Below are 19449 nucleotides of genomic sequence, written 5' to 3' on the forward strand. Positions count from 1 at the left end.
TCCAAACAACAGCAAAATACTATTTTTATCAAAATGACTGAAATGATAGTGATGTCTTTCTCTTGAAAAAAATAAGCCTCAGAAAATAAGAGAACAGTGACCTCCTGAGGAATCAAGGGCTCTACCAGCTTCTGTCTCATGCATCAGAAATGCTAAGGGCGAGGAAGAAGGAGAACAGAAAAGGAAATTAGAGAAACCTCCTGCCCCTAAGGACAGCTGCCAGATACAGTAGCATCTGGCCACAGAAGTAGTGTTGAGCTCCCGGCTCCCAGCGCCCCTCTCCTGAGGACACTAGCTACACCAGAGATGTTGGCAGGAGTCATGCCATGGTTCGGCCAGCAGCCTCAGTATCAGGTTCTTAGGAGCGGGTCACATGACCCAGCATGCCGTGGTCCCAACTCAAAATGACCCTTCTCTGACCATCAATGGGTTTTTGTGTTTTGTTCAGCATGGACAAAAATCCTCATAATGCAAAAAAAAAAAAAAAAAAAAATCAGCCAACCCTCCTGGTTTTATACAAGAGAAGAGAATGGTGAATTCTGAAAGCTTAGGAGAGTTGGACCCAGACTGTAACTCCCATCAGACACTAAAGGCTTCACCTTGACACAGTGCCAGCCAGGGAGAGGGAGGAAGATCACACCAGACAGAGTCCTGGCTGGGGACATTTCAAAGTGAAATCAAGCGGGGTACAGTGGTACATGACTGCATAATTCTAGTACCTGGAAGGCTGAGACCAGAGTATCACAGGTTCAAAGCCAATCTCAGGAACTTAGTGAGACCCTCAACAACTGAGCAAGACCTTGTTTCAAAAATAAAATAGGAGCCAGCCATGGTGGCGCACGCTTGTAATCCCAGCATTCAGGAGGCTGAGACAGGAGGATCATGGTTTGCAGACAGCCTCAGCTACTTAGGCCCTTTGCAACTCAATGAGACCCTGTTTCAAAAAATAAAGAATAAAAGCCGGGCGTGGTGGCGCACACTTTTAATCCCCGCACTTGGGAGGCTGAGACAGGAGGATTGTACAGGTTCAAAGCCAACCTCAGCTACTTAGTAAGGCTCTCAGCAACTTAGTGAGACCCTCTTTCCAAATAAAGTATAAAATAGGTCTGGGAGTAGAGTCCAGAGGCAGAAAAGCCCCTGGGGTCCACCAAAAAATAAGAAAGAAAGAATAAAAGATAGGGCTGGGGGTGTAGCTCGGAGGTAGAATGCTCCTGGGTTCTATCCCCAGTACCGTATAAAAAATAAATAAATAAAATAGGGCTGGGGTGCAGCTCAGAGGTAGAACGCCTCTGGGTTTAATTCCCATACAAAATGAATGTAACAATAATGAGGAGGAAGAGAAGGAGGAAAAGAAAAATAATAAACTATAGTGCCAGGTTTTGGGAGGGTTTTTTGTTGTTGTTTGTTTTTGTGGAGCTGGGGATGGAACCCTTGGGCATTCTACCCCCGAGCTACACCCCCAGCCCTATTTTTTATTCTTTACTTTTTTTTGAAACAGCCTCAGTTGCAAAGTACCTAAGTAGCTGGGGCTGTCTGCGAACCATGGTCCTCCTGTCTCAGCCTCCCAAATGCTGGGATTTACAAGCGTGCGCCACCACACCTGACTTAGAGTGCCAGGTTGACAGAGAACTAACGCTCCAACTTTGCACACAGACGTCTTCCTTTAAAGAGCAAAGCCTCCCATCTCGCTCTCCCTGCCACCTGTGTGTTCAGTGTTTGCCTATACGGGGCCAGCTCACCCGGCCACCCAATCGGTTTTGCCCCGATTTCATCAAACACAGGAAAAATGCTCTTTCGTTCCTTTTAAAGCCAGCAGCTCAGCAGAACAACACTGGCCCAGACTGAACGTCTTCAGCTCCTCCTACCTGACTTGATTCCTTTAATGGGGTAGGTGGCGTGAGCGAGGAAGTTGGGATCGCTGAACATGTCCTCTTCGTAAACCACGAAGCGCAGGAAGGCCAGGTTCGGGTCGTAAATTTCGAATGTCACCTTCTCCTGTGTTGGAGCCCAGACGGGGCTGAGGCCGTTGTCGTCTGGGAGGAGACCAGGGTCCGTGAGACGCTGCGCTCCTCTGAGCCCTCCTGGGAGCGTCCCGCAGCTCTGAACCCCATCGCAGCCACGTAAGGAAATCTGCGTCTAAGCCAAGAGCTAAGAGCTAAATGGCCACCTTTGCCTTCTCTCTCCCAGCGAGCCAGCCTGGGAAGCTGCTGCTGCTGCCCGACTTTGGGAGCCCAGTGCACCCTGTGAACATCTCCTCACCTCCTGGGATGGGATGGGATGCAATGGGATGGGATGGGATGGGATGGGATGGGATGGGATGGGATGGGATGGGATGGGATGGGATGGGATACGATGGTGTGATTGGGAAGAGACAGAAGGAGGAGAGACCAGCAGAGGACCTGGTAGCCACATCCCTCCGTCTGGTGGGGGGTGGACTGCAGGTCTCTGGAATTGACAGGGAGGACCCAGGCTCCAGAAAGGCCAATATGTCAGCCCCTGCCTTCAGGGGCCGTGACTGATTCTGCTCCTTAAAAGGCCCACTGTCCACCGGTCCTTCCTGCCCTCAGAGGCTGAGGTCACCCCGGTTAGGCTCTGTCATGTGATTCTGCCTGACCCCCTCCTCATTAGCCTCCGACTCAGCAGAGATGTCAGGTCTGGGCTGTCACAGAGGAGACGCCTCCTTGGGTTGTGGAGCAGAGCCAGAGCGCAGCCCCACGATGTCGGCGGGCCGAGGGCCCAGCTGGGTGCAGGTCCAGTGCTGGCCCCGTGGGCCTCCTTTCCCTCCCCTGGACCATCCAGGAGGTACAAGGGGACCGGGAAAAGCCCGCACCACAAAGCGCATTCCCCAGGCTCCAGGATCGGCATCCGCCCAACACCCAGCTCGCTCATCTTGATAAAGGGCCAGGACCACTTACTCACAACCGTCGTCTTAAACTTGTTGTTGTCGTATTCGGCCCCGCAGATCTCCACCTCTATGAAGGGGCACGCGATGCTGCGTCCGAGTTTGGGGAGATGGCGAGCCCCGAGGACCTAGGACGGCGGAGGTGAGCGCTGGCATGGCCCCGGGCACTTGGATGCTAGAGCCCCGCCGCCCTGGAGGTGTGGCTTCTGCTCACCAGGGGGCGGAGGCATGGCGGGCTCCCACAGGTCATAAGTATAAGCCTGCACCCTGTCATCTGACTCAACCAGTGCGTCTCACCTGAGTCCATAAGCGTGCCCCCCGTTCCCCGGTGGGCATCTTCAACCCATACCCCGTGGGCACCTACCGAGGCCGGGCATCTAGGCCCTGGACTTCCCAGATTCAGGAACGGATGGGGAGACCAGGGCATTCTTTTTTGCAACTACTCTTTGTCAAATAAAGATCCTTGGTTGCGGATGCATCGTTTATTTTTTCTCCCTTAATCTCACGAGAAATATAGTGCACTTCTCTGCCCCCCCCCAAAAAAAAACTCTGACAAAGAAAGGAGACCTTCTCTGAAGACTGGATTGATTTAAGAAAGCTTTGATCCTAGAACCAACCAACAGGGAGACAGATGCCCCTCTGTTTGGCTCCAATGGCCATTTCTACGTTTTATCTGTCTCTCTTCCTGACTGGAGGTTGACCTCCTGGGGACAAGAGGTCCCCCCAGATGGGAAAGGGAGGTGGGCGGGATGGGCTTCTTCGGGAACGCAGAACTCTAGAGAGTACTCTGCCAAGGGTCCTGAAACGCCATCGGGGATATTGATGGCTAAAACAAGACGACAAGCGTCACAGCCCCCGTGCCCGCGGGGCGTCCCAAGGCAGGAGCCTGCCCCAGGAAGGCCGCCCGGCTCTACCTTGACCGTGAGCGTCATCAGGATCTTCCTCTGCGACTCCGGCGGCATCGGGTCATACTTGTCCGTGCGCATGCTCTCGGGCTGCAGGACGTAGCCCGTCCGCCCGTTGAGCGAGAAGAGCGCGTGGTTCATCTGCATGTACTTGTCTGCGTGCAGGGGGAAGGCTGGTGAAGGCAGGCTGGGGGCGCCGGCTAGGGGTGGGCACCCTGCTCTCCTGCCACCCTTGGGGGCAGCCGTCCAACTAGATCCCTGGCTCCCAGATCAAAAAAGCAGCCTCAGGTGGGGTCGTCCTTCCAAGTGTGATACAAAACCCAGACCCACGAAAGATTGAAACCTACCGCGGGGTGTGGCTCAGGGGCAGAAGAGTGACTGCCCGGTGAATGTGTTCCGTCCCAAGCACCCCAAAACAATCGCAACAACAAACCACAAAAACCTGAAAGCTAAAAATGTCTACCTAGGAAAAAAACTACAGAGATGTTAAATCAGAACCGGACATGGTGACGCTTTAGAATCCCAGTTCTTGGGAGACGGAAGCAGGAGGACTGAAGTTTCGAGGGCAGCCTCAGCAACTTAGCAAGGCCCTCGGCAACTTAGTGCGATCCTATTTCAAAATAAAAAATAAAATAGGGCTGGCGGTATGACTCAGAGGTACAATACCCCTGGATTCAATCCCCAGCACCACACATACACACAAAAAGCCAAATCATTTTAGTTCAAATGACAGGCAATATGTTTTATATTATATATAATAACATAAGTTTTACATAGTATATGTCTAATATATGTTTTATATTATTATGTATATACTATTGGTTAGAATGGTATATATGCAATATATATGTGCTATATATAATAAGACATATAGCATATATTTTTTTTTCGCAGGTCTGGGGATGGAACCCAGGGGCATTCTACTTCTGAGCTACACCCCCTGCCCTATTTTTTGTTCTTTATTTTGAAACAGGGTCTCACTAAGTTGCGGGGGGCCTAAGTAGCTGAGGCTGTCCACCGACCGCGATCCTCTGGTCTCAGCCTTCCGAATGCTGCGATGACAAGCGTGCGCCACCACGCCCGGCTGTGTATATATATTTTTAACCTCTTAGGAGCTATGATGAATACCTACTAAAAAAAAAAAAAACACCTACCACGTTAGATAAACTGCATGAGCAATTTGCAGGAAGAAAAATGCAAATACTCCCCAAGTGAGTGAAAAATGAGTTCACGTCCCTAGGAAGAGAAATGCCCAGAAGAGGAGCTTTAATTAACTGAAGAATAATATCAGTTTCCGCCCATCAGAGGGCCGGAGATTGACAAGCTCAGCGTAAGCACACTGGAGAAGTTACGCTAAAAGCAAGTGAGCTGGGAGGCTCACGCACCTACATTCTCGCCCCTGCCCCGTCTCTAGGGAGGGGCCTTTGGCAAAGGTTTCAAAGCAGGTACAGCTGATACCAGGGCCCAGCGTTCTTCAGGGCAAAGTGTCAGCGCAATCGCAGGTGCTGCGTGACCCACCTGCCCCAGGGATGCTCACCGGCTCCTGTGAGTGACGCTCACAGGAGGGTCCAGAAGGCAGTCCTGCCCGTAGCAGCCACACAAAGATGGGAAGTGACCCAGCTGTGCCTCCACGGGACTTGTTTAAATAAGTGATGGTTTCATTCAGCAGAATCCCACGCAGCCATAAAAATAATGTAAGCTCCTCACGTTATTTACGCTTTAAATCGCTACCAAAGCACAAAGCACTGGGATTTATATCCACAAGTTTGTACATGTTGGTTTTTCCCAGCATGGGAATATGTCTGGGTGAGAGACTGATCACCTGTAACCCAGTATTTGGGAGGCTGAGGCAGGAGGATCACAACTTTGAAGCCAGCCTGGACAACTTCATAAGACCCTGTCTCACAAAAATAAAAAAGGGTTGGGGACATAGCTTAGTGGTAGAGATCCCCTGGGTTCAATATCTAATACTGCAAAAGGGGGGGGGATTTGGGGGTGAGGAGAGAGGCTCCAGGACAGCCATCAAACGCCTGGATCCAGCTCCTAGACTTCTTAGTTGCATAAGCTAATGTGTTTCCTTCTTCTCTTAAGCTAGACTGACCGAGCTTCTCAGCCGTAATCATGCAGCCTGGCTAACCCATGGGTCCCCATCATCAGTCTCTTTAGAGAGCAGGTTCCTGTTAATAGCATTCTGGATGAACCCCTAAGGTGAACCATGGGTCCCAGACGCCAGGCAACAGCGGTCCCCGGCGGACTCTGCCTGGGATGGCGCAGTGGCCGGCGACCTTCCCTCCTCCCGTACCTGCCGTTTGGAAGTTGAGCGCCACCATCTGGGAGCCGCAGAGCCACAGGCGGAAGGGGTCGTAGTTGGAAGAGTCGACTCTCTGTCCTTTCGGGTAGACGCGGGTCAGGCCCCTCTGATTATACCTCAGGAGGTCGAGAGGCTTCTGTCTGACGATGCTGTCGGCCTTTGTCTCCACAAAAGAGCGGATTTCTCGGAAGTCGGGGTTCTCTGCACGTGGAGAAGCGGGCACCCTTTATTCTCCCCAAGTCTCACCCATGCACTTTCTGAATACCTGGCGCCTGGCTGGATGCTCAGGTAGTAAAAGATAACCAGGAATCTCTCTTGACAAGACACGCTGGGGTCGTGACAATTACGCCATAATAGGTACCACAACAGACCCTTCCCCTCGGTGGTCCTGGATATTAAAAAGGAGAGGTGGAGCCAGGCATGGTGAACTGTCAGATCGGAGAGGCAATAACGCAGACGGCCACCAGGGGGCAGAGTCAACTGACCTAAATTGTCCTTGGTTTTGCTGGTGGGTTTGCAGTAGATAACCAGGTCCGAGAGCTCGATGGCGATTGACTGGTTCTTTTCCCAGTACTTCAAGTTGTTCTCCTGTTGAAAACCCATCCTTTTCAGTTGCAGCCTCCAGCGGCACTCGAGAAACCCCAGCCCCCACCCCGCTGGCATGAACATCCCTGCCCCGCCGGGCATGCTGGGACTCTTCCTGGATTGAGTGTTTCCTGACTGGATGACACTTCCTGCCCCTCCTCTTTCTTTCCCCTTCCTGCCAAAAGTCTCCACCAAGTTGTTTCCACCCAGGTGTGACATCTCAGTCCTGGCCAGAGCTCTCAGAAGCAGATGGGGGCCTGGATGGTAGAGGGAGGGAACTTCTTTGTCATGAAGTTGTCTTTTTTCTCTAAGCCTCTGCTCTCTACCTCCCTGTCCTATCCTCTCCCCTAAAACTGCATTATTACAGATCATCAAATTCATATAGCTGGGTGTGGTGGCACAGGCCTGTAATCCCAGTACTTGGGAGGCTGAGACAGGAGGATCGCAGTTTTGAGGACAGCCTCAGCAAGTAGTGAGACTCTCATCCACTTAGTGAGACCCTGTTTCTGTCTCAAAATAAAAATAAAATAGGGCCGGATGTTGTGGCACATGCTTGTAATCTCAGCATTCAGGAGGTGGAGACCGGAGGCTCGAGGTTCATGGGCAGCCTCAGCTACTTAGCGAGGCACTTCACAACTCAGTGAGACTGTTTCCAAAAATTAAAATAAGACTAAAAAAAATAGGGCTGGAAGTGTAGATAGGAGGTAGAATGCCCCTGGGTTCCATCCCCAGTACCGCAAAAAAAATAAATAAATAAATAAAAGTAAATAAAAATAAAATAGGGCCTGATGGTGCAGCTCAGAGGTAGAATGCCCCTGGGTTCAATCCCCAGTAACACACACACACACACACACACACACACACACACATAATCAAAGCTGGGCGTGGTGGCGCACACTTGTAATCCCAGCACTTGGGGGGTGAGACAGGAGGATCGCACAGGTTCGAAGCCAGCCTCAGCTACGTAGTGAGGCTCTCAGCAACTTAGTGAGACCCTGTTCCCAAATAAAATATAAAAAAGGGTCTTAGAATGTAGCCTGGAGGTAGAAAGGCCCCTGGGTTCCACCCTTAGTACCACCAAAAAAAAAAAAAAAATAGTTCATCAAATCCCAGTTCCTTAAATCCTCGTGGGCCTGCAGACCAACTCTCTATCCCCTGTACCCCTGAAATGTGCAGAGGTCCTCACTTTGCCCATCACAGCTCAGCTCCAAAGATCTCCCCAGGACCCGGGCCACCTGCCATGGGCTCGGGCTGGGGAGGGCATTTGTCCTCCGAGAACCCACCGCCCAATCCAACTCCACTCCACCACACCAGGCACGCCTCCCAGGCCTCCCCAGACTCCCAGCCTTCCACGCGCGGAGGGGGAAGCCTAGGAGAATGTTAAGACTTGAAGAAGTCACCACCTGAGAGGCGCTTAGCCTTGGGCATCCCTAAGGGTTTCATGGATGTCATTTAAGTGGGTTTGTGCATCCCCTGAGAGGCAGAATTTATCTCTATTGACAGAGAGGTTAAGGAGCTGCCCCAGGCCAAGGTCAAGGCCAGATGCCTAAGCCGCTGGCCTGACCTGAAGTCCCAGCTCTTGTTTCTCCTCTCCCATACTGCAACTCGCTGCACCCCTCACCCATCACCAGCCACAAGATCCTGGAAATTCTACTCTAACACCTGCGTCCAGCACCAGGGCCCGCAGCCTGGGTCCCCAAGCCACAGCAATGACGCAGGCCGCGCTGCTCTCTCCAGCAGCCGTCCCCTCTGCTGGACCCCATGCACATCTGGAAGCCTGCATGGAGAACAGCAGCCAGGCCTGGGAGAGGGCCATGGCCGTCCTGAGAGCGTCCACACCTCTCTCTGCTCGGCCTGGGCCACCCCCTCCACCTGCCTCCCACTAACACCACTGCATGCTAAGACTCAGAGCCACGTCCGCCCTCACGAGGGCCCTGCGGGCAGCAAACGTTCAGGGGACAAGCGGCAGCTTGGTGAGAGGGGACAGGACATCATGGTGAAGATGGCAGGAACAAGAATCACAGACATGGGTTCAGTACTTGGGAGGCTGAGACGGGAGGATCGCAGGTTCAAGGCCAGCCTCGGTAACTTAGTAGGGCTCTCAGCAACCTAGCAAGACCCTGTTTCAAAACAAAAAAATAAAAATACGGCTGAAGGTGCAGTTCAGAGGTAAAATGCCCCGGAGTTCAATCCCCAGTCCCAACACACACACACACACACACACACACACACATATATATATATATATATATATATATCAATGGGTCCTGCTATTTACTGGTTATGTCAACTGGGAAAGCCCTATAATCTCCTCGTGCCTCAGTTTCCTTGGCTATAAGATGGGGCTAGTAGTACTTCTTGTCTCACGGGGCTACTGTAAAGATTAAACAAGGAAGCCCGAGCTCCCTGCCAGATACATGGCACCAATAACAGGTGGCACCTCTTGCCGCAGAGAACTGGCAAGTCTCGCCAGTGAACAAGAAATGTGAGGACCCGGCATCTCCCGGAGGAGTGTCTTCACCCGCAAGGACCAACATCTCTCCAAAGTGGACTTTGGCAATGATCGGCAAGAAGCCTTTCACCTGAGCGCCAAGGGTGCCCAATCAGCAGGGCGGCTCTGAGCAGACACCAAGCCTCCAGCACCCATCTGCCCACAGCGGCTGCCGCCCGCCCTCCCCGCTTCCTGAGGTCCCCGGGGACCAGCAGCAGCAGGCTGGGCCCCTGGTGGAGGAGGCGTGAAGGTGTCGGTCAAGCCTAACGCTTTGTCGGTTAGGCTTTGGAAACACAGCTGGGAGGATCTTAGGGGAATGCCCTTTGCCACCAGCTGGAGGCAGCCGGAAACTGTGCACAAATACAGAAGCCTGAAACACGGAAGCTTCGGCCCGTGCTCTGGAGGGCCTGGGGGAGGCGCCCCTGCACGGAGCCGCCGGCTGCTCACCTCCCAGCGACTTCCCAGGGCAGGACGGCCGCCCTCCCCGCTGCACACCAGCCCCTCTGCAGGTGGCTGGGCCCGAGCGGCAGGAATTCAGTCAGCTCTGCAGACTCCTGTTTTCTTAACCCACAAATGCAATAACCACCATTCTCATGAAATCCCAGCAAACGTAAAAAACCAATTAGGGAGAAATCAAAGGCAGTGAGGGTTTGATTTCAGAAAGCTTCACGCAGCAGGAAAAGGTCCAGAAGAGATGGAGGGAAGAGAGGACGGTCCAGTGAAACCACTTTCTCCATTAAGAGAAGTGGAGAGGCCAGGCGTGGTGGTGCACACCTATGATCCCAGTACTCAGCTGGCTGAGACAGGAGGATCCTGGGTTCGAGGACAGCCTCAGCAATGTACCGAGACCCTCAGTAACCTAGGAAGACCCTGTTCAAAACAAAACAAACAAAGGCTGGGAGTATTGGTTTGGAGGCAGAATGTTCCTGGGTTCCATCCTGAGGGGAGAAGGGAGAGCGGGAAAGGGAGAGGGGAGAAAAGAGAAGAGAGAAGAGAGGAGGATGGAGGAACAGAGGGAGGGGAGAGAGAGAAGGAGGAGAGAGAGAAAAGAGGAAGAGGAGAGGGGGAGGGGGAGAGAGGAGAAGAGGAGGAGAGGAGTAGAGGAAGGAGAAAAGAGGAGGAGAGGAAGAGAGAAGGCAAGAAAGGGAAGAGAAGAGAGAAGAGGAGAGGGAGAGAAAAGGAAGGAGAGGGAAGAGGAGAGGGAGGAGGAAAGAAAGAATAGAGAGAGAAGAGACAAGGAAGAGAGAGTAGAAAGTGGGGAGAGAGGAAGAGAGGGAGAGAGAAGCGTGGGTGCCTGGGAATAGCGTACCCGGGAGCGAATACACGTGGAGGCTGCCTCTCTATGATTTTTCTCTAGTCCCATCTGGAAGGACCCAGAATCTCAAACACTAGAACACGCTCAAGAAAGTCCCGCATCCTCAAGCTGCAAGAAGACGGCCTCCCAACTGGCCATGAGGATGGATGAAGATGAAGAAGGCTCTTCTCCAGGAACCTCGGGGCGATGGCGTCTCCTGTGCCTCGGTGTGCACTACACCGGCAGCACTGGTGGGCAGGTGAGCTGTGCCCACGGAGCTGTGCCCACACGGCCCTGTGGGCCACCAGCTCTGTGGCTACTGATGGGCTGACCGGCCACGGGGGAATCAGAAGCCACAAGGAAGGACCCTGGCTAAAATCCACAACAGGGGAGACATGCAGGTCCCACCAGGGAGGTTGTCCCTGTGGCCAACCTTCTACAGAAAGTCTTCTGAAGATGGTAACTTCGCTACAGAAGCCAGCAAGGTGAGTCCACAGATCCCTGGTAGCCAGTGACCATCCACTCAAGATCTGAGCGTTGGGAGAGACAGACTCAACTACACCAGAGGTCACGGGGGCCCAGGAAGTCCCAGAACAGCTTTAACCCTAGTCTTGTGGGTCATGATCTGCCATAGAAGCGAGTAGGGCCAGGAAAACTGTAAAATTTCTTCCCAGCTCTGTAGCCACCAAAAAATAAAAAGAGCTGAGATGTGCCACTCCACCCTTCAAAATGTGGTGATGTTTTGATTAAACCCATCAAGGCTGCCCCTGGCTATGCATCAGGCACCAAACCTAACGTGCCTCCTGCACCCTCCCACTCCTCCTCCACGCCATCTTCTGAGTGACTCGGCTCCCTGTTTTACAGGAAACTGAGACCAAGAGAAGTGGGGTTACATGCCTGCCTCGTTTTAACCCTGCCAGGATGCAAAGTCCGACCTGCCTAACTCCAAACCTCCCGCTCTTACCCCGAACCTCACGCCGTCTCAAAACACTTGCAGCCATATATCATGGTCAGCATCACCTGGAGAAGACCACTCCCATCTCAAGAAGGAACCGGGTCTTGGAGACCACCGTGTCCCCAGGGCTAGGGAGGTAAGCTCAGTAAATGTTCACCATGGGGAGGATCCAGGCTGCCTTTTCAAATGTGTAGAAACAAGGAAAAGTTCAAAATGAAGCAGGCAATCCTTCCACGGTGGGACACACAGCTACACAGCCACCAGTGTGGGGCTGCACTGCCTGCACGGTGAGTCTCCTAAAAGCTCAGACTAAGCCGGGCGTGGTGGCGCACGCTTGTAATCCCCGCACTTGGGAGGCGGAGACAGGAGGATCGCGCTCGTTCAGAGGCAGTCTCGCTGGCTTAAGAGACCCTGTTTCCAAATTAAAAAATATAAAATAGGTCTGGTAGTGTAGCCCGGCAGTAGAAGGGCTTCCAGGAACCCCAGTACCACCAAAAAAAAAAAGCTCAGACTAGACTCAGCCTCCCAGGGCCACCGATGCCCCTCTGCTGTCCCTGACTAGAGCTGCTCCTGCTGTCCAAACGCCCCTGGCCTCTGCCCTGAGCTCTGTGTGGCCCCGGGCCTGCTCCTCTGCTGCCTGGACCCACCTTTGGTCTCTTGAGCCAGGAGCGCGGGGACTCCAGGCCCGCCTGCGCAGGGGAGCAGAGGCCTACCTTGGTGTCGATCTTCCAGGTGATCTCCCGGATGCTCTGGAACCACTCGAACAGCTCCTCCACCCTGTCCGTGGCAAACTCCACCGGGGGGTCGCCCTGCTTCTTGGGCTCCAGGATGAAGACAAAAGGCTTCTGGTTTTTACCCTGGGGGGCTTTCACTTGAGGGGGGTAAGAAAAGTCCTGTTAGAAGGCCACAAAATCCAAAGGTCACACCGCCCAATTCATTTCTCTCATGAGAAAAGGCAAGCCGCCATTGCTACAGTCACCGTGAGCCTGGATTGAGGCGCCTGCTTGTTTCCCGTGTGTGTGTGTGTGTGTGTGTGTGTGTGTGTGTGTGTGTGTGTGTGTTACGAGGGATTGAACTCAGGGGCATTCTACCTCTGAGCTACACCTCCAGCCCTATTTTATTTTGAATCAGGGTCTTGCTAGGTTGTCTCTGGCTACTTGCCAAAGCTGCCCTTGAATCTGAGATCCTCCTGTCTTCGGCCTCTCAAGTACTGGGGTTACAGGCATGCACCACCACGCCCAGCTTGAAGCATCTGCTTTCTGTCAGGCAACGTCTGGACTCTACACACGTGACTGCTGAAAGTATCCAGTGGGTTGAGTAGTGTGTGCCACAAAACACATGATGAGTCTCAGGCCCCTGTGAATGAGACCTTATTTAGAAAGAGGTCTGGGCACAGTGGCACACGCCTGCAATCCCAGTTCTTGGGAGGCTGAGACAGGTGGATTACAGGTTCAGGGCCAGCCTCCGCAATTTAGCAAGACTCTTAGCAACTTAGTAAGATCCTTTTTGAAAATAAAAAATAAAAAGGGCTGGGGGTGCATCTTGGAGGTAGAATGTCCCTAGGTTTAACCCCCGTACCAAGAAGATAGGAAAAAAAAAAAAAGGAAGGAAGAAGGGAGGAGAGAGGGTGGGTTTTTGCTTATATACTTAGTTAAGGTTTAAGACAGGCCCTAAATCAAAGGACTGGTAGGTATCCTTGTAAGAAAAAGGAAAGCCAGGCATGGTGGGGCATATCTATAATTCCAGTACTTTAAAGTTGAGACAGGAGGCTTGCACGTTCCTGACCAGCCTCGGCATCTTAGTAAAGCCCTCTGCAACTTAGTGAGACCTTGTTTCAAAACAAAAGAAGAGAGGCAGGTGTGGTGGTGCGCACGTGTAATCCCAGTATTTGAGAGGCTGGAACAACAGGATCCCGGTTTGTGGCCAACCTCAGCTACTTACTGAGGCGCTCTGCAACTTGGTGAGACCCTGTTTCAAAATAAAAGATTAAAAAAATAGGGCTGGGCCGGGCGTGGTGGCGCACGCTTGTAATCCCCGCGCTTGGGAGGCGGAGACAGGAGGATCGCGCAGGTTCGAAGCCAGCCGCGCGCGCTGGCTTAGGAGACCCTGTTTCTAAATAAAAATATAAAAATAGGTCTGGGAGTGTAGCCCAGAGGTAGAAGGGCTTCCAGGAACCCCAGTACCCCAAAAAAAAAAATAGGGCTGGGGGAGATAGAATGCCCATGGGTTCAAACCCTAGATCTGCAAAAAATAGAATAAAATAAAATAAAATAGAGCTGGGGGTGTAGCTCAGCGGTAGAATGAATGAATGGCCCTGGGTTCCATCCCTAGTAGCACCAAAAGAAAGAGGCTGAGGAAGGGTGTAGCTCTGAGGTTGAACACACCTGGGTTCAATCCGTAGTAACACACACACACACACACACACACACACACACACACACACACACACACAAAGAAGAAAAAATAAAAGAGAGAAGCCGGGCGTGGTGGCACATGCTTGTAATCCCAGCATTCGGGAGGCTGAGACAGGAGGATCGTGGTTCATGGACAGCCTCAGCTACTTAGTGAGGCCCTCCGCAAGTTAGTGAGACCCTGTCTCAAAATAAAGAATTAAAAAATAGGGCAGGGGGTGTATCTCAGAGGTCAAATGCCCCTGGGTTCCATCTCCAGAACCGCAACATAAGTAAGTAAGTAAGTAAGTAAATAAAGTAAGTAAGTAAGTAATTAAGTAAATAAATAAAGTAAGTAAGTAAGTAAGAAAGTAAGTGAGAAGCCAGGCATGGTGGCGCACACTTGTAATCCCGGCGCTTGGGAGGCTGAGACAGGAGGATCGCACAGGTTCGAAGCCAGCCTCAGCTACTGAGTGATGCTCTCAGCAACTTAGTGAGACCCTGTTTCCAAATAAAATATAAAATAGGTCTGAGAGTATAGCCCCTGAATTCCAGGACCCCAGTACCACAATAAATAAATAAATAAATAAATAAATAAATAAATAAATAAATAAACAAATAAATAAATAAGAGGAGGGAGAAGGACACACAGACACAGGGTACAAACCATGTGAAGACAGAGGCAGAGACCAGAAGGAGGCAGCCAGGTGGCTGGGTAGCAAGGATCGCAGCCGTCAGCCGAGGGAGGAGAGAGGCACAGAGCGGGGCCTGGACGCAGAGAGGTATGTAATGGAGAAGAAAGGATAGTTATGAGAGGGCAGGATCTGTCACGTAGCAGAAGCTGAGACTGCTGAGCTCCTGGGCAGCAGGCAATCCCCAAAGCAGTTCCAGCCACCATATCTTACTGAGTTCCCATCCTGACCTTTCTGGGGTATTGATTTTGTGCCCATTTTACAGGAGAAAAAACTGAGGCTCGCTGGGAGAAAGTAGCCTTTGGGGGGGTCGTGCCGCTAGCGGCAACGGAGCAGAGGCGCAGATCAAACATTCTGAGGGCTCCCTGCCGTGTGCCTCTGCTCTGCAAATACTGAGAAAAACGCGCTAGCAGGTCAGCAGGTGTGAAGGTCAGCGTCCCGTGCCCCCAGCGGCACTCCTGGGAAGTCACCCCAGGACCTGGGGTGCTGCTTACGAACTTGGTTTGGTCCTTGGCTCATTGGAGCAAAGAACCCCTCTCCTACCTACCTTGCAGGACTCTCACAAGGGAAAAGACAGCAGAGGTCATAAAGGTTGGAAGCAAAGTGCTGGCGCTGACCCTGCTGCTATGTGAGCCGCGGGGGACCGCACACAGGTCTCGTTCCCCTGGGAGGGGTTTGGGGAGGACGGTGAGCCCGGGCTAATGCATCCATGAGTCGTGGCAGCCGCGGAGGCGGCACAGATGGAAGAGCTGCTTGGGCATCTGGCCAGATGTCCCTCCTCACTGCCTGCACCCACTCCCGTGGGAGCCGCAACACATCCACCTACAGGCGGCAAGCTCTGCCCCCGGAGACCTGATGCAGTCGCCATCCTGCTGCACCTGGGCCGCCACTCCGCTTCCCTGGCCCCAGACCCCAAGGTGGACGGGCTAAGCTTCCGCGTCCCTGGCTGAGCAGAGAGAAGCGACAGGTACACGGTCCCATAGCAGCTGAGATACAGTGTGGGGCTGAGAAGCTGAGAGTTGCCCCCTCTCAGCCCAGCCAACAGCTCAGCTTTTCAAAACCCTTAGAGAGCCGGGCGTGGCGTGCACGCTTGTAATCGCAGCATTTGGGAGGCTGGGACAGGAGGATCACAGTTCATGAACAGCCTCAGCTACTTAGTGAGGCCTTTTGCAACTCAATGAGAGCCTGTTTCAAAATAGAGAATAAAATGTAGGGATGCAGGCGTGGCTTGGGGGTAGAATGCCCCTGGGTTCCGACCCCAGTACCACAAAAAATAAAACCCTTCGAAGCACAGGCAGGTCCCCGAAATATCAATGCTGATGTTGGTAAGAGCCACGGCTAGTTGTCATCGAGGGTTTACCAGGTGCAGACCTGCTTCTGTACCCATGTTTTTGCAAGGGGGTCAGCAGCAGAAAGAACATCGCCATCCTCCACCAACCTGGCCCCAAAACACTCGGCCGAGGCTGGGCAGGAGCCGGCGTCAAGGTCCAGGCCGGACGGGACCAGGCCCGGCCGCCTGCCCGCATGGCGTGGCTCTGAGGTCAGGCGCTGGGGGTCGTGGGTGGGGACCGGGCTGCAATGATGCGCGCACGTACCAACATTGTAGGTGTTGAGGTCCAGTATCCCTCTGCAAAGAGACCCCAGGGGGTTGTCTTCAATAATCTGTGCAGAAACAAGACATAACTCACAGGGCTCATAAGAGGAATCATAACAAAAAGGAAAAAAAAAACAGACAGCCAGCTTCCGCAGCACACCGCTTAGCAGAGACACCGCCAGTGGAATTGTTTAAAACGCATCTTCATTGCAGGATCTGTCCACGGGGAACAAGTGAAGATGAAGCGTAGAGACAGGGTGGGTGCCGCGGGCTGGGCGGCTCATCTTCCCACCCGCAGAAACGTGTTGTGAATTCTAGAGTGGCTACCGAAACACATCCCAGACCCCGTATCTGCCATGACTACGAAACGGGACTGTGTGGCCTACTGCCCCAGCTCAAGGACCCTCTGTAGCTCCCCATGTCCCACAGAAGCAACAGCTTTGCTTTCTGCTCTGGTTTTGTGGTTACTGTTCTTGTTCTTGGTGGTGGTAGTGGTGGTGTGTATGTTACTGGGGATTGAACCCAGAGGCATTCTACCTCTAAGCTATACCCATAGCCCTTTTTTATTATTATTATTTTGTTGTTTTTGAAACGGGGTCTCGCAAGGTTGCTGAGAGTCTAAGTTGCTGAGGCCAGTCTTAAACCTGCGAGCCTCCTGTCTCAGCCTCCCAAGTACGGGGATTGTAGGTGTGTGCCACCACACCTGGTTTTTGAAGCTCTCAGAGCTCAGGTCTACCTCCTGCTGTGCGCTTGAACCATGTGGAGTCCGGCTGAGATGGAGATTCATTATCTTGGTCTCAGGAGAGCTGGAAATTTTCTGCTTTTACTCCCTCCACCCCCAACACACATACACACACCTCAGGCTGACACTAACCATCCAGCTTAGGGTCAGGCTGTGTAGACACAGGGGTCACGGCTCTGCCTGGGTCCCAGCACGCCCCCCACAGGTGTATTCCCACCTCCACGCTTTGCTTGGACTGCACCCCACCTGGACTTCCTTCTGCTGGCTCTTGCTAAATGGCTTAAACACCCTTCCTCCAGCAAGCCCTCCCTTAGATGCTTCGGAGTCTAAGGAGACCTTGAAGTCCTCCCTAGAGGCCCTCCTGTGCTGTCATGGGGAAAATGGCTGCTCCCCAGGCTTCTGGGTAAAGGCCACAGTTGGAGAGGGGACAGAACCCCGGTTTGCAAAGACACCAGGAAGGCCTCTCTCTCCCTCCGGCTGGGCCCGCCGCTCCCCCGCTCCAGGGCTGCTGCGGACACCTGGCCGTGCAGACGGGGCCGTTTTCATTTCCAGCAGGAATTCTGCTTATGCAAAGCCTCCCAGCCCGGCACGATCTGATCAAAACACGACTGGCCTGCTCGGCGACTGTTATCACAACAGCTCGGACAGCCCCGTCCACATCCCTCCGTCTTCCCCATTCGCAGACCCTCAGAGGACGCAGCCGGCGAGGTCGCCCACCGCCGGCGGGCGGGCACTCACCTGCTTCTCCAGCTCTTCCACGTCAACCGTGGAGATGTCCTCCACGTAGTTGGATGGGAAGTACTGCTGGACTCGGCCGCCATAGTCTCCTTTCCACCTGGGGAAAAGCAGAGGCGTCAAGAGCCTTGGCCGGGCGGAAGCCACAACCCGTCCCCGTCACCTCGGACCCCCGGATGCTGGCTCGGCTCTGAAGGGGGGAAGGCGGCCAGCAGCCGAGTGACCAGAGAAGGTCGTCACTATCTGTGACAACAGCGTTCCGAAGGCAGCTTCTGGCCGGGCGTGGGGGCGCAGGCTTGCAATCCCAGCATTCGGGAGGCTGAGACAGGAGGATCGCGGTTCGCGGACAGCCTCAGCTACTTAGCGAGGCCCTTTGTGACTCAGTGAGACCGTGTTTCAAAAAATGAAAACAGACTTAAAAATAGGGCTGGGGGTATGGCTCAGAGGTACAATGCCCTGAGTTCCATACCCAGTACCACACACACACACACACACACACACAAAGATAGCTTCCCTCTCTCTCTCTCTCTCTCTCTCTCTCTCTCTCTCTCTCTCTCGTACAAGGGATTATACTCAGAGGCATGCTGCAACCTCTGAACTACACCTGAGCCCTATTTTATGTTTATGAGTTTTTTTATTTTGAAATAGGGCCTCACTGCGTTGCTGAGGCTGGCCTCAGGACCCGCGATCCTCCCGTCTTAGCCTCCCAATACTGGGATTATAGGCATGCACCACCATGCCTGGCTTATTGTGGCTTTCCGTTTGTTTTTGAAATCACCAACGAGTCACTGCTTTCCTCTTCACGCCATCCTAATGTTTAGTTAAAGACATGTAAGGTCAAAGGTTTCAATACTTTCAACAGAAGTCCACGGAGGCTGTATGAAGAAATTTCTGGAGCCAGGGAGCCCAGAAACAAATTGCAGCTCCATCCCTAGCTATGTGGAGTTCTGAGCTCCAGGGACTGCATCTAGATGATGGGGTACCCCCAGGGTGCCCCCCATGTCCTGAGGACATACTCTGGTTCACACTGAGGGCTTTGCACAACGCCTGGAACACACCCAGCACTAGAGGGTGTCAGTTCCTGGGACCCAGCAAACAGGCTTCTCCATGTCTTTGAAAAGACACGACGCTCCGAGATATGTCTGTCTATGAAGCTGCCCAAGCCCTGCCTGACTGCCATGTTCTCCCCAAGTCTGTCCTGAGAAGCGTACCTCCTCCTTGCAACCTGGATGTCCTGCACCCCCACTTTCTGCACCGAGGAGCTCATTCCAAAATGGACCTCTGACCATGCCGCATGAAGCCCCAGCCCCGGACCCAGGATTTTCAGTCTGGTCTTCACGTCCCGGCACAGTACAAGCCCCGGGACTCTGGCTCGAACTTGACGTCCACTCCAGACAATCTGTCTGCTTGTCATGAGCTTAGTATCCAGCTTCCTCCTCCAGGAAGCCTTCCCTGCCTGACACCTGGGCTGATGTCCTACAAGCAGACACCTACCTTCCCCGTTCCCCGAGTTCCTCCTTGATCTGAGTCAAATCTGTACTCTGTAGTAGTGGGGACACTGTATGTTTTTACCGAGTAAGCACAGTGAGGGCTGACAGTACCACCATTTGCATCGTGGTTTGGACCACAATTATTTGGTCTCCCCAGCTCCCTAAGGGCCAGTTTGTGCGGATGGAGGAAAGGTGCTGGACACCGGCGGCCCACCAGGTGGCGCTATCGCCACCAGTGAGGGAGAAATGGTGGACAGGCGGCAGTTCATGCACAGCTCCTGTGCAAAGGACTTCACACCCATCTCTCCATCCATCCCAGGACAAAAGGCCCTTTTCAAAACTAAAAGGACTAAAAAAAAAGTA

General features: G+C 53.0%; 1 protein-coding gene across 1 annotated transcript in view; it reads right to left on the minus strand.

Annotated features, from left to right (window-relative positions):
• Positions 1–19449, minus strand: part of PLCG2 (phospholipase C gamma 2) — a gene marked incomplete at both ends in the record, with an annotated part of 141293 nt that overhangs the window by 20018 nt on the left and 101826 nt on the right. The window contains 8 exons of the mRNA XM_080704228.1: positions 1866–2033; positions 2916–3030; positions 3817–3962; positions 6110–6319; positions 6604–6706; positions 12157–12314; positions 16121–16187; positions 17600–17696. Coding sequence (XP_080560354.1) covers positions 1866–2033; positions 2916–3030; positions 3817–3962; positions 6110–6319; positions 6604–6706; positions 12157–12314; positions 16121–16187; positions 17600–17696 — 1064 coding nt within the window. The remainder of the gene's footprint in view (positions 1–1865; positions 2034–2915; positions 3031–3816; positions 3963–6109; positions 6320–6603; positions 6707–12156; positions 12315–16120; positions 16188–17599; positions 17697–19449) is intronic.

This window comes from Muscardinus avellanarius, assembly GCF_963383645.1.
Source record: "Muscardinus avellanarius genome assembly, chromosome: 10".
NCBI lineage: Eukaryota > Metazoa > Chordata > Mammalia > Rodentia > Gliridae > Muscardinus > Muscardinus avellanarius.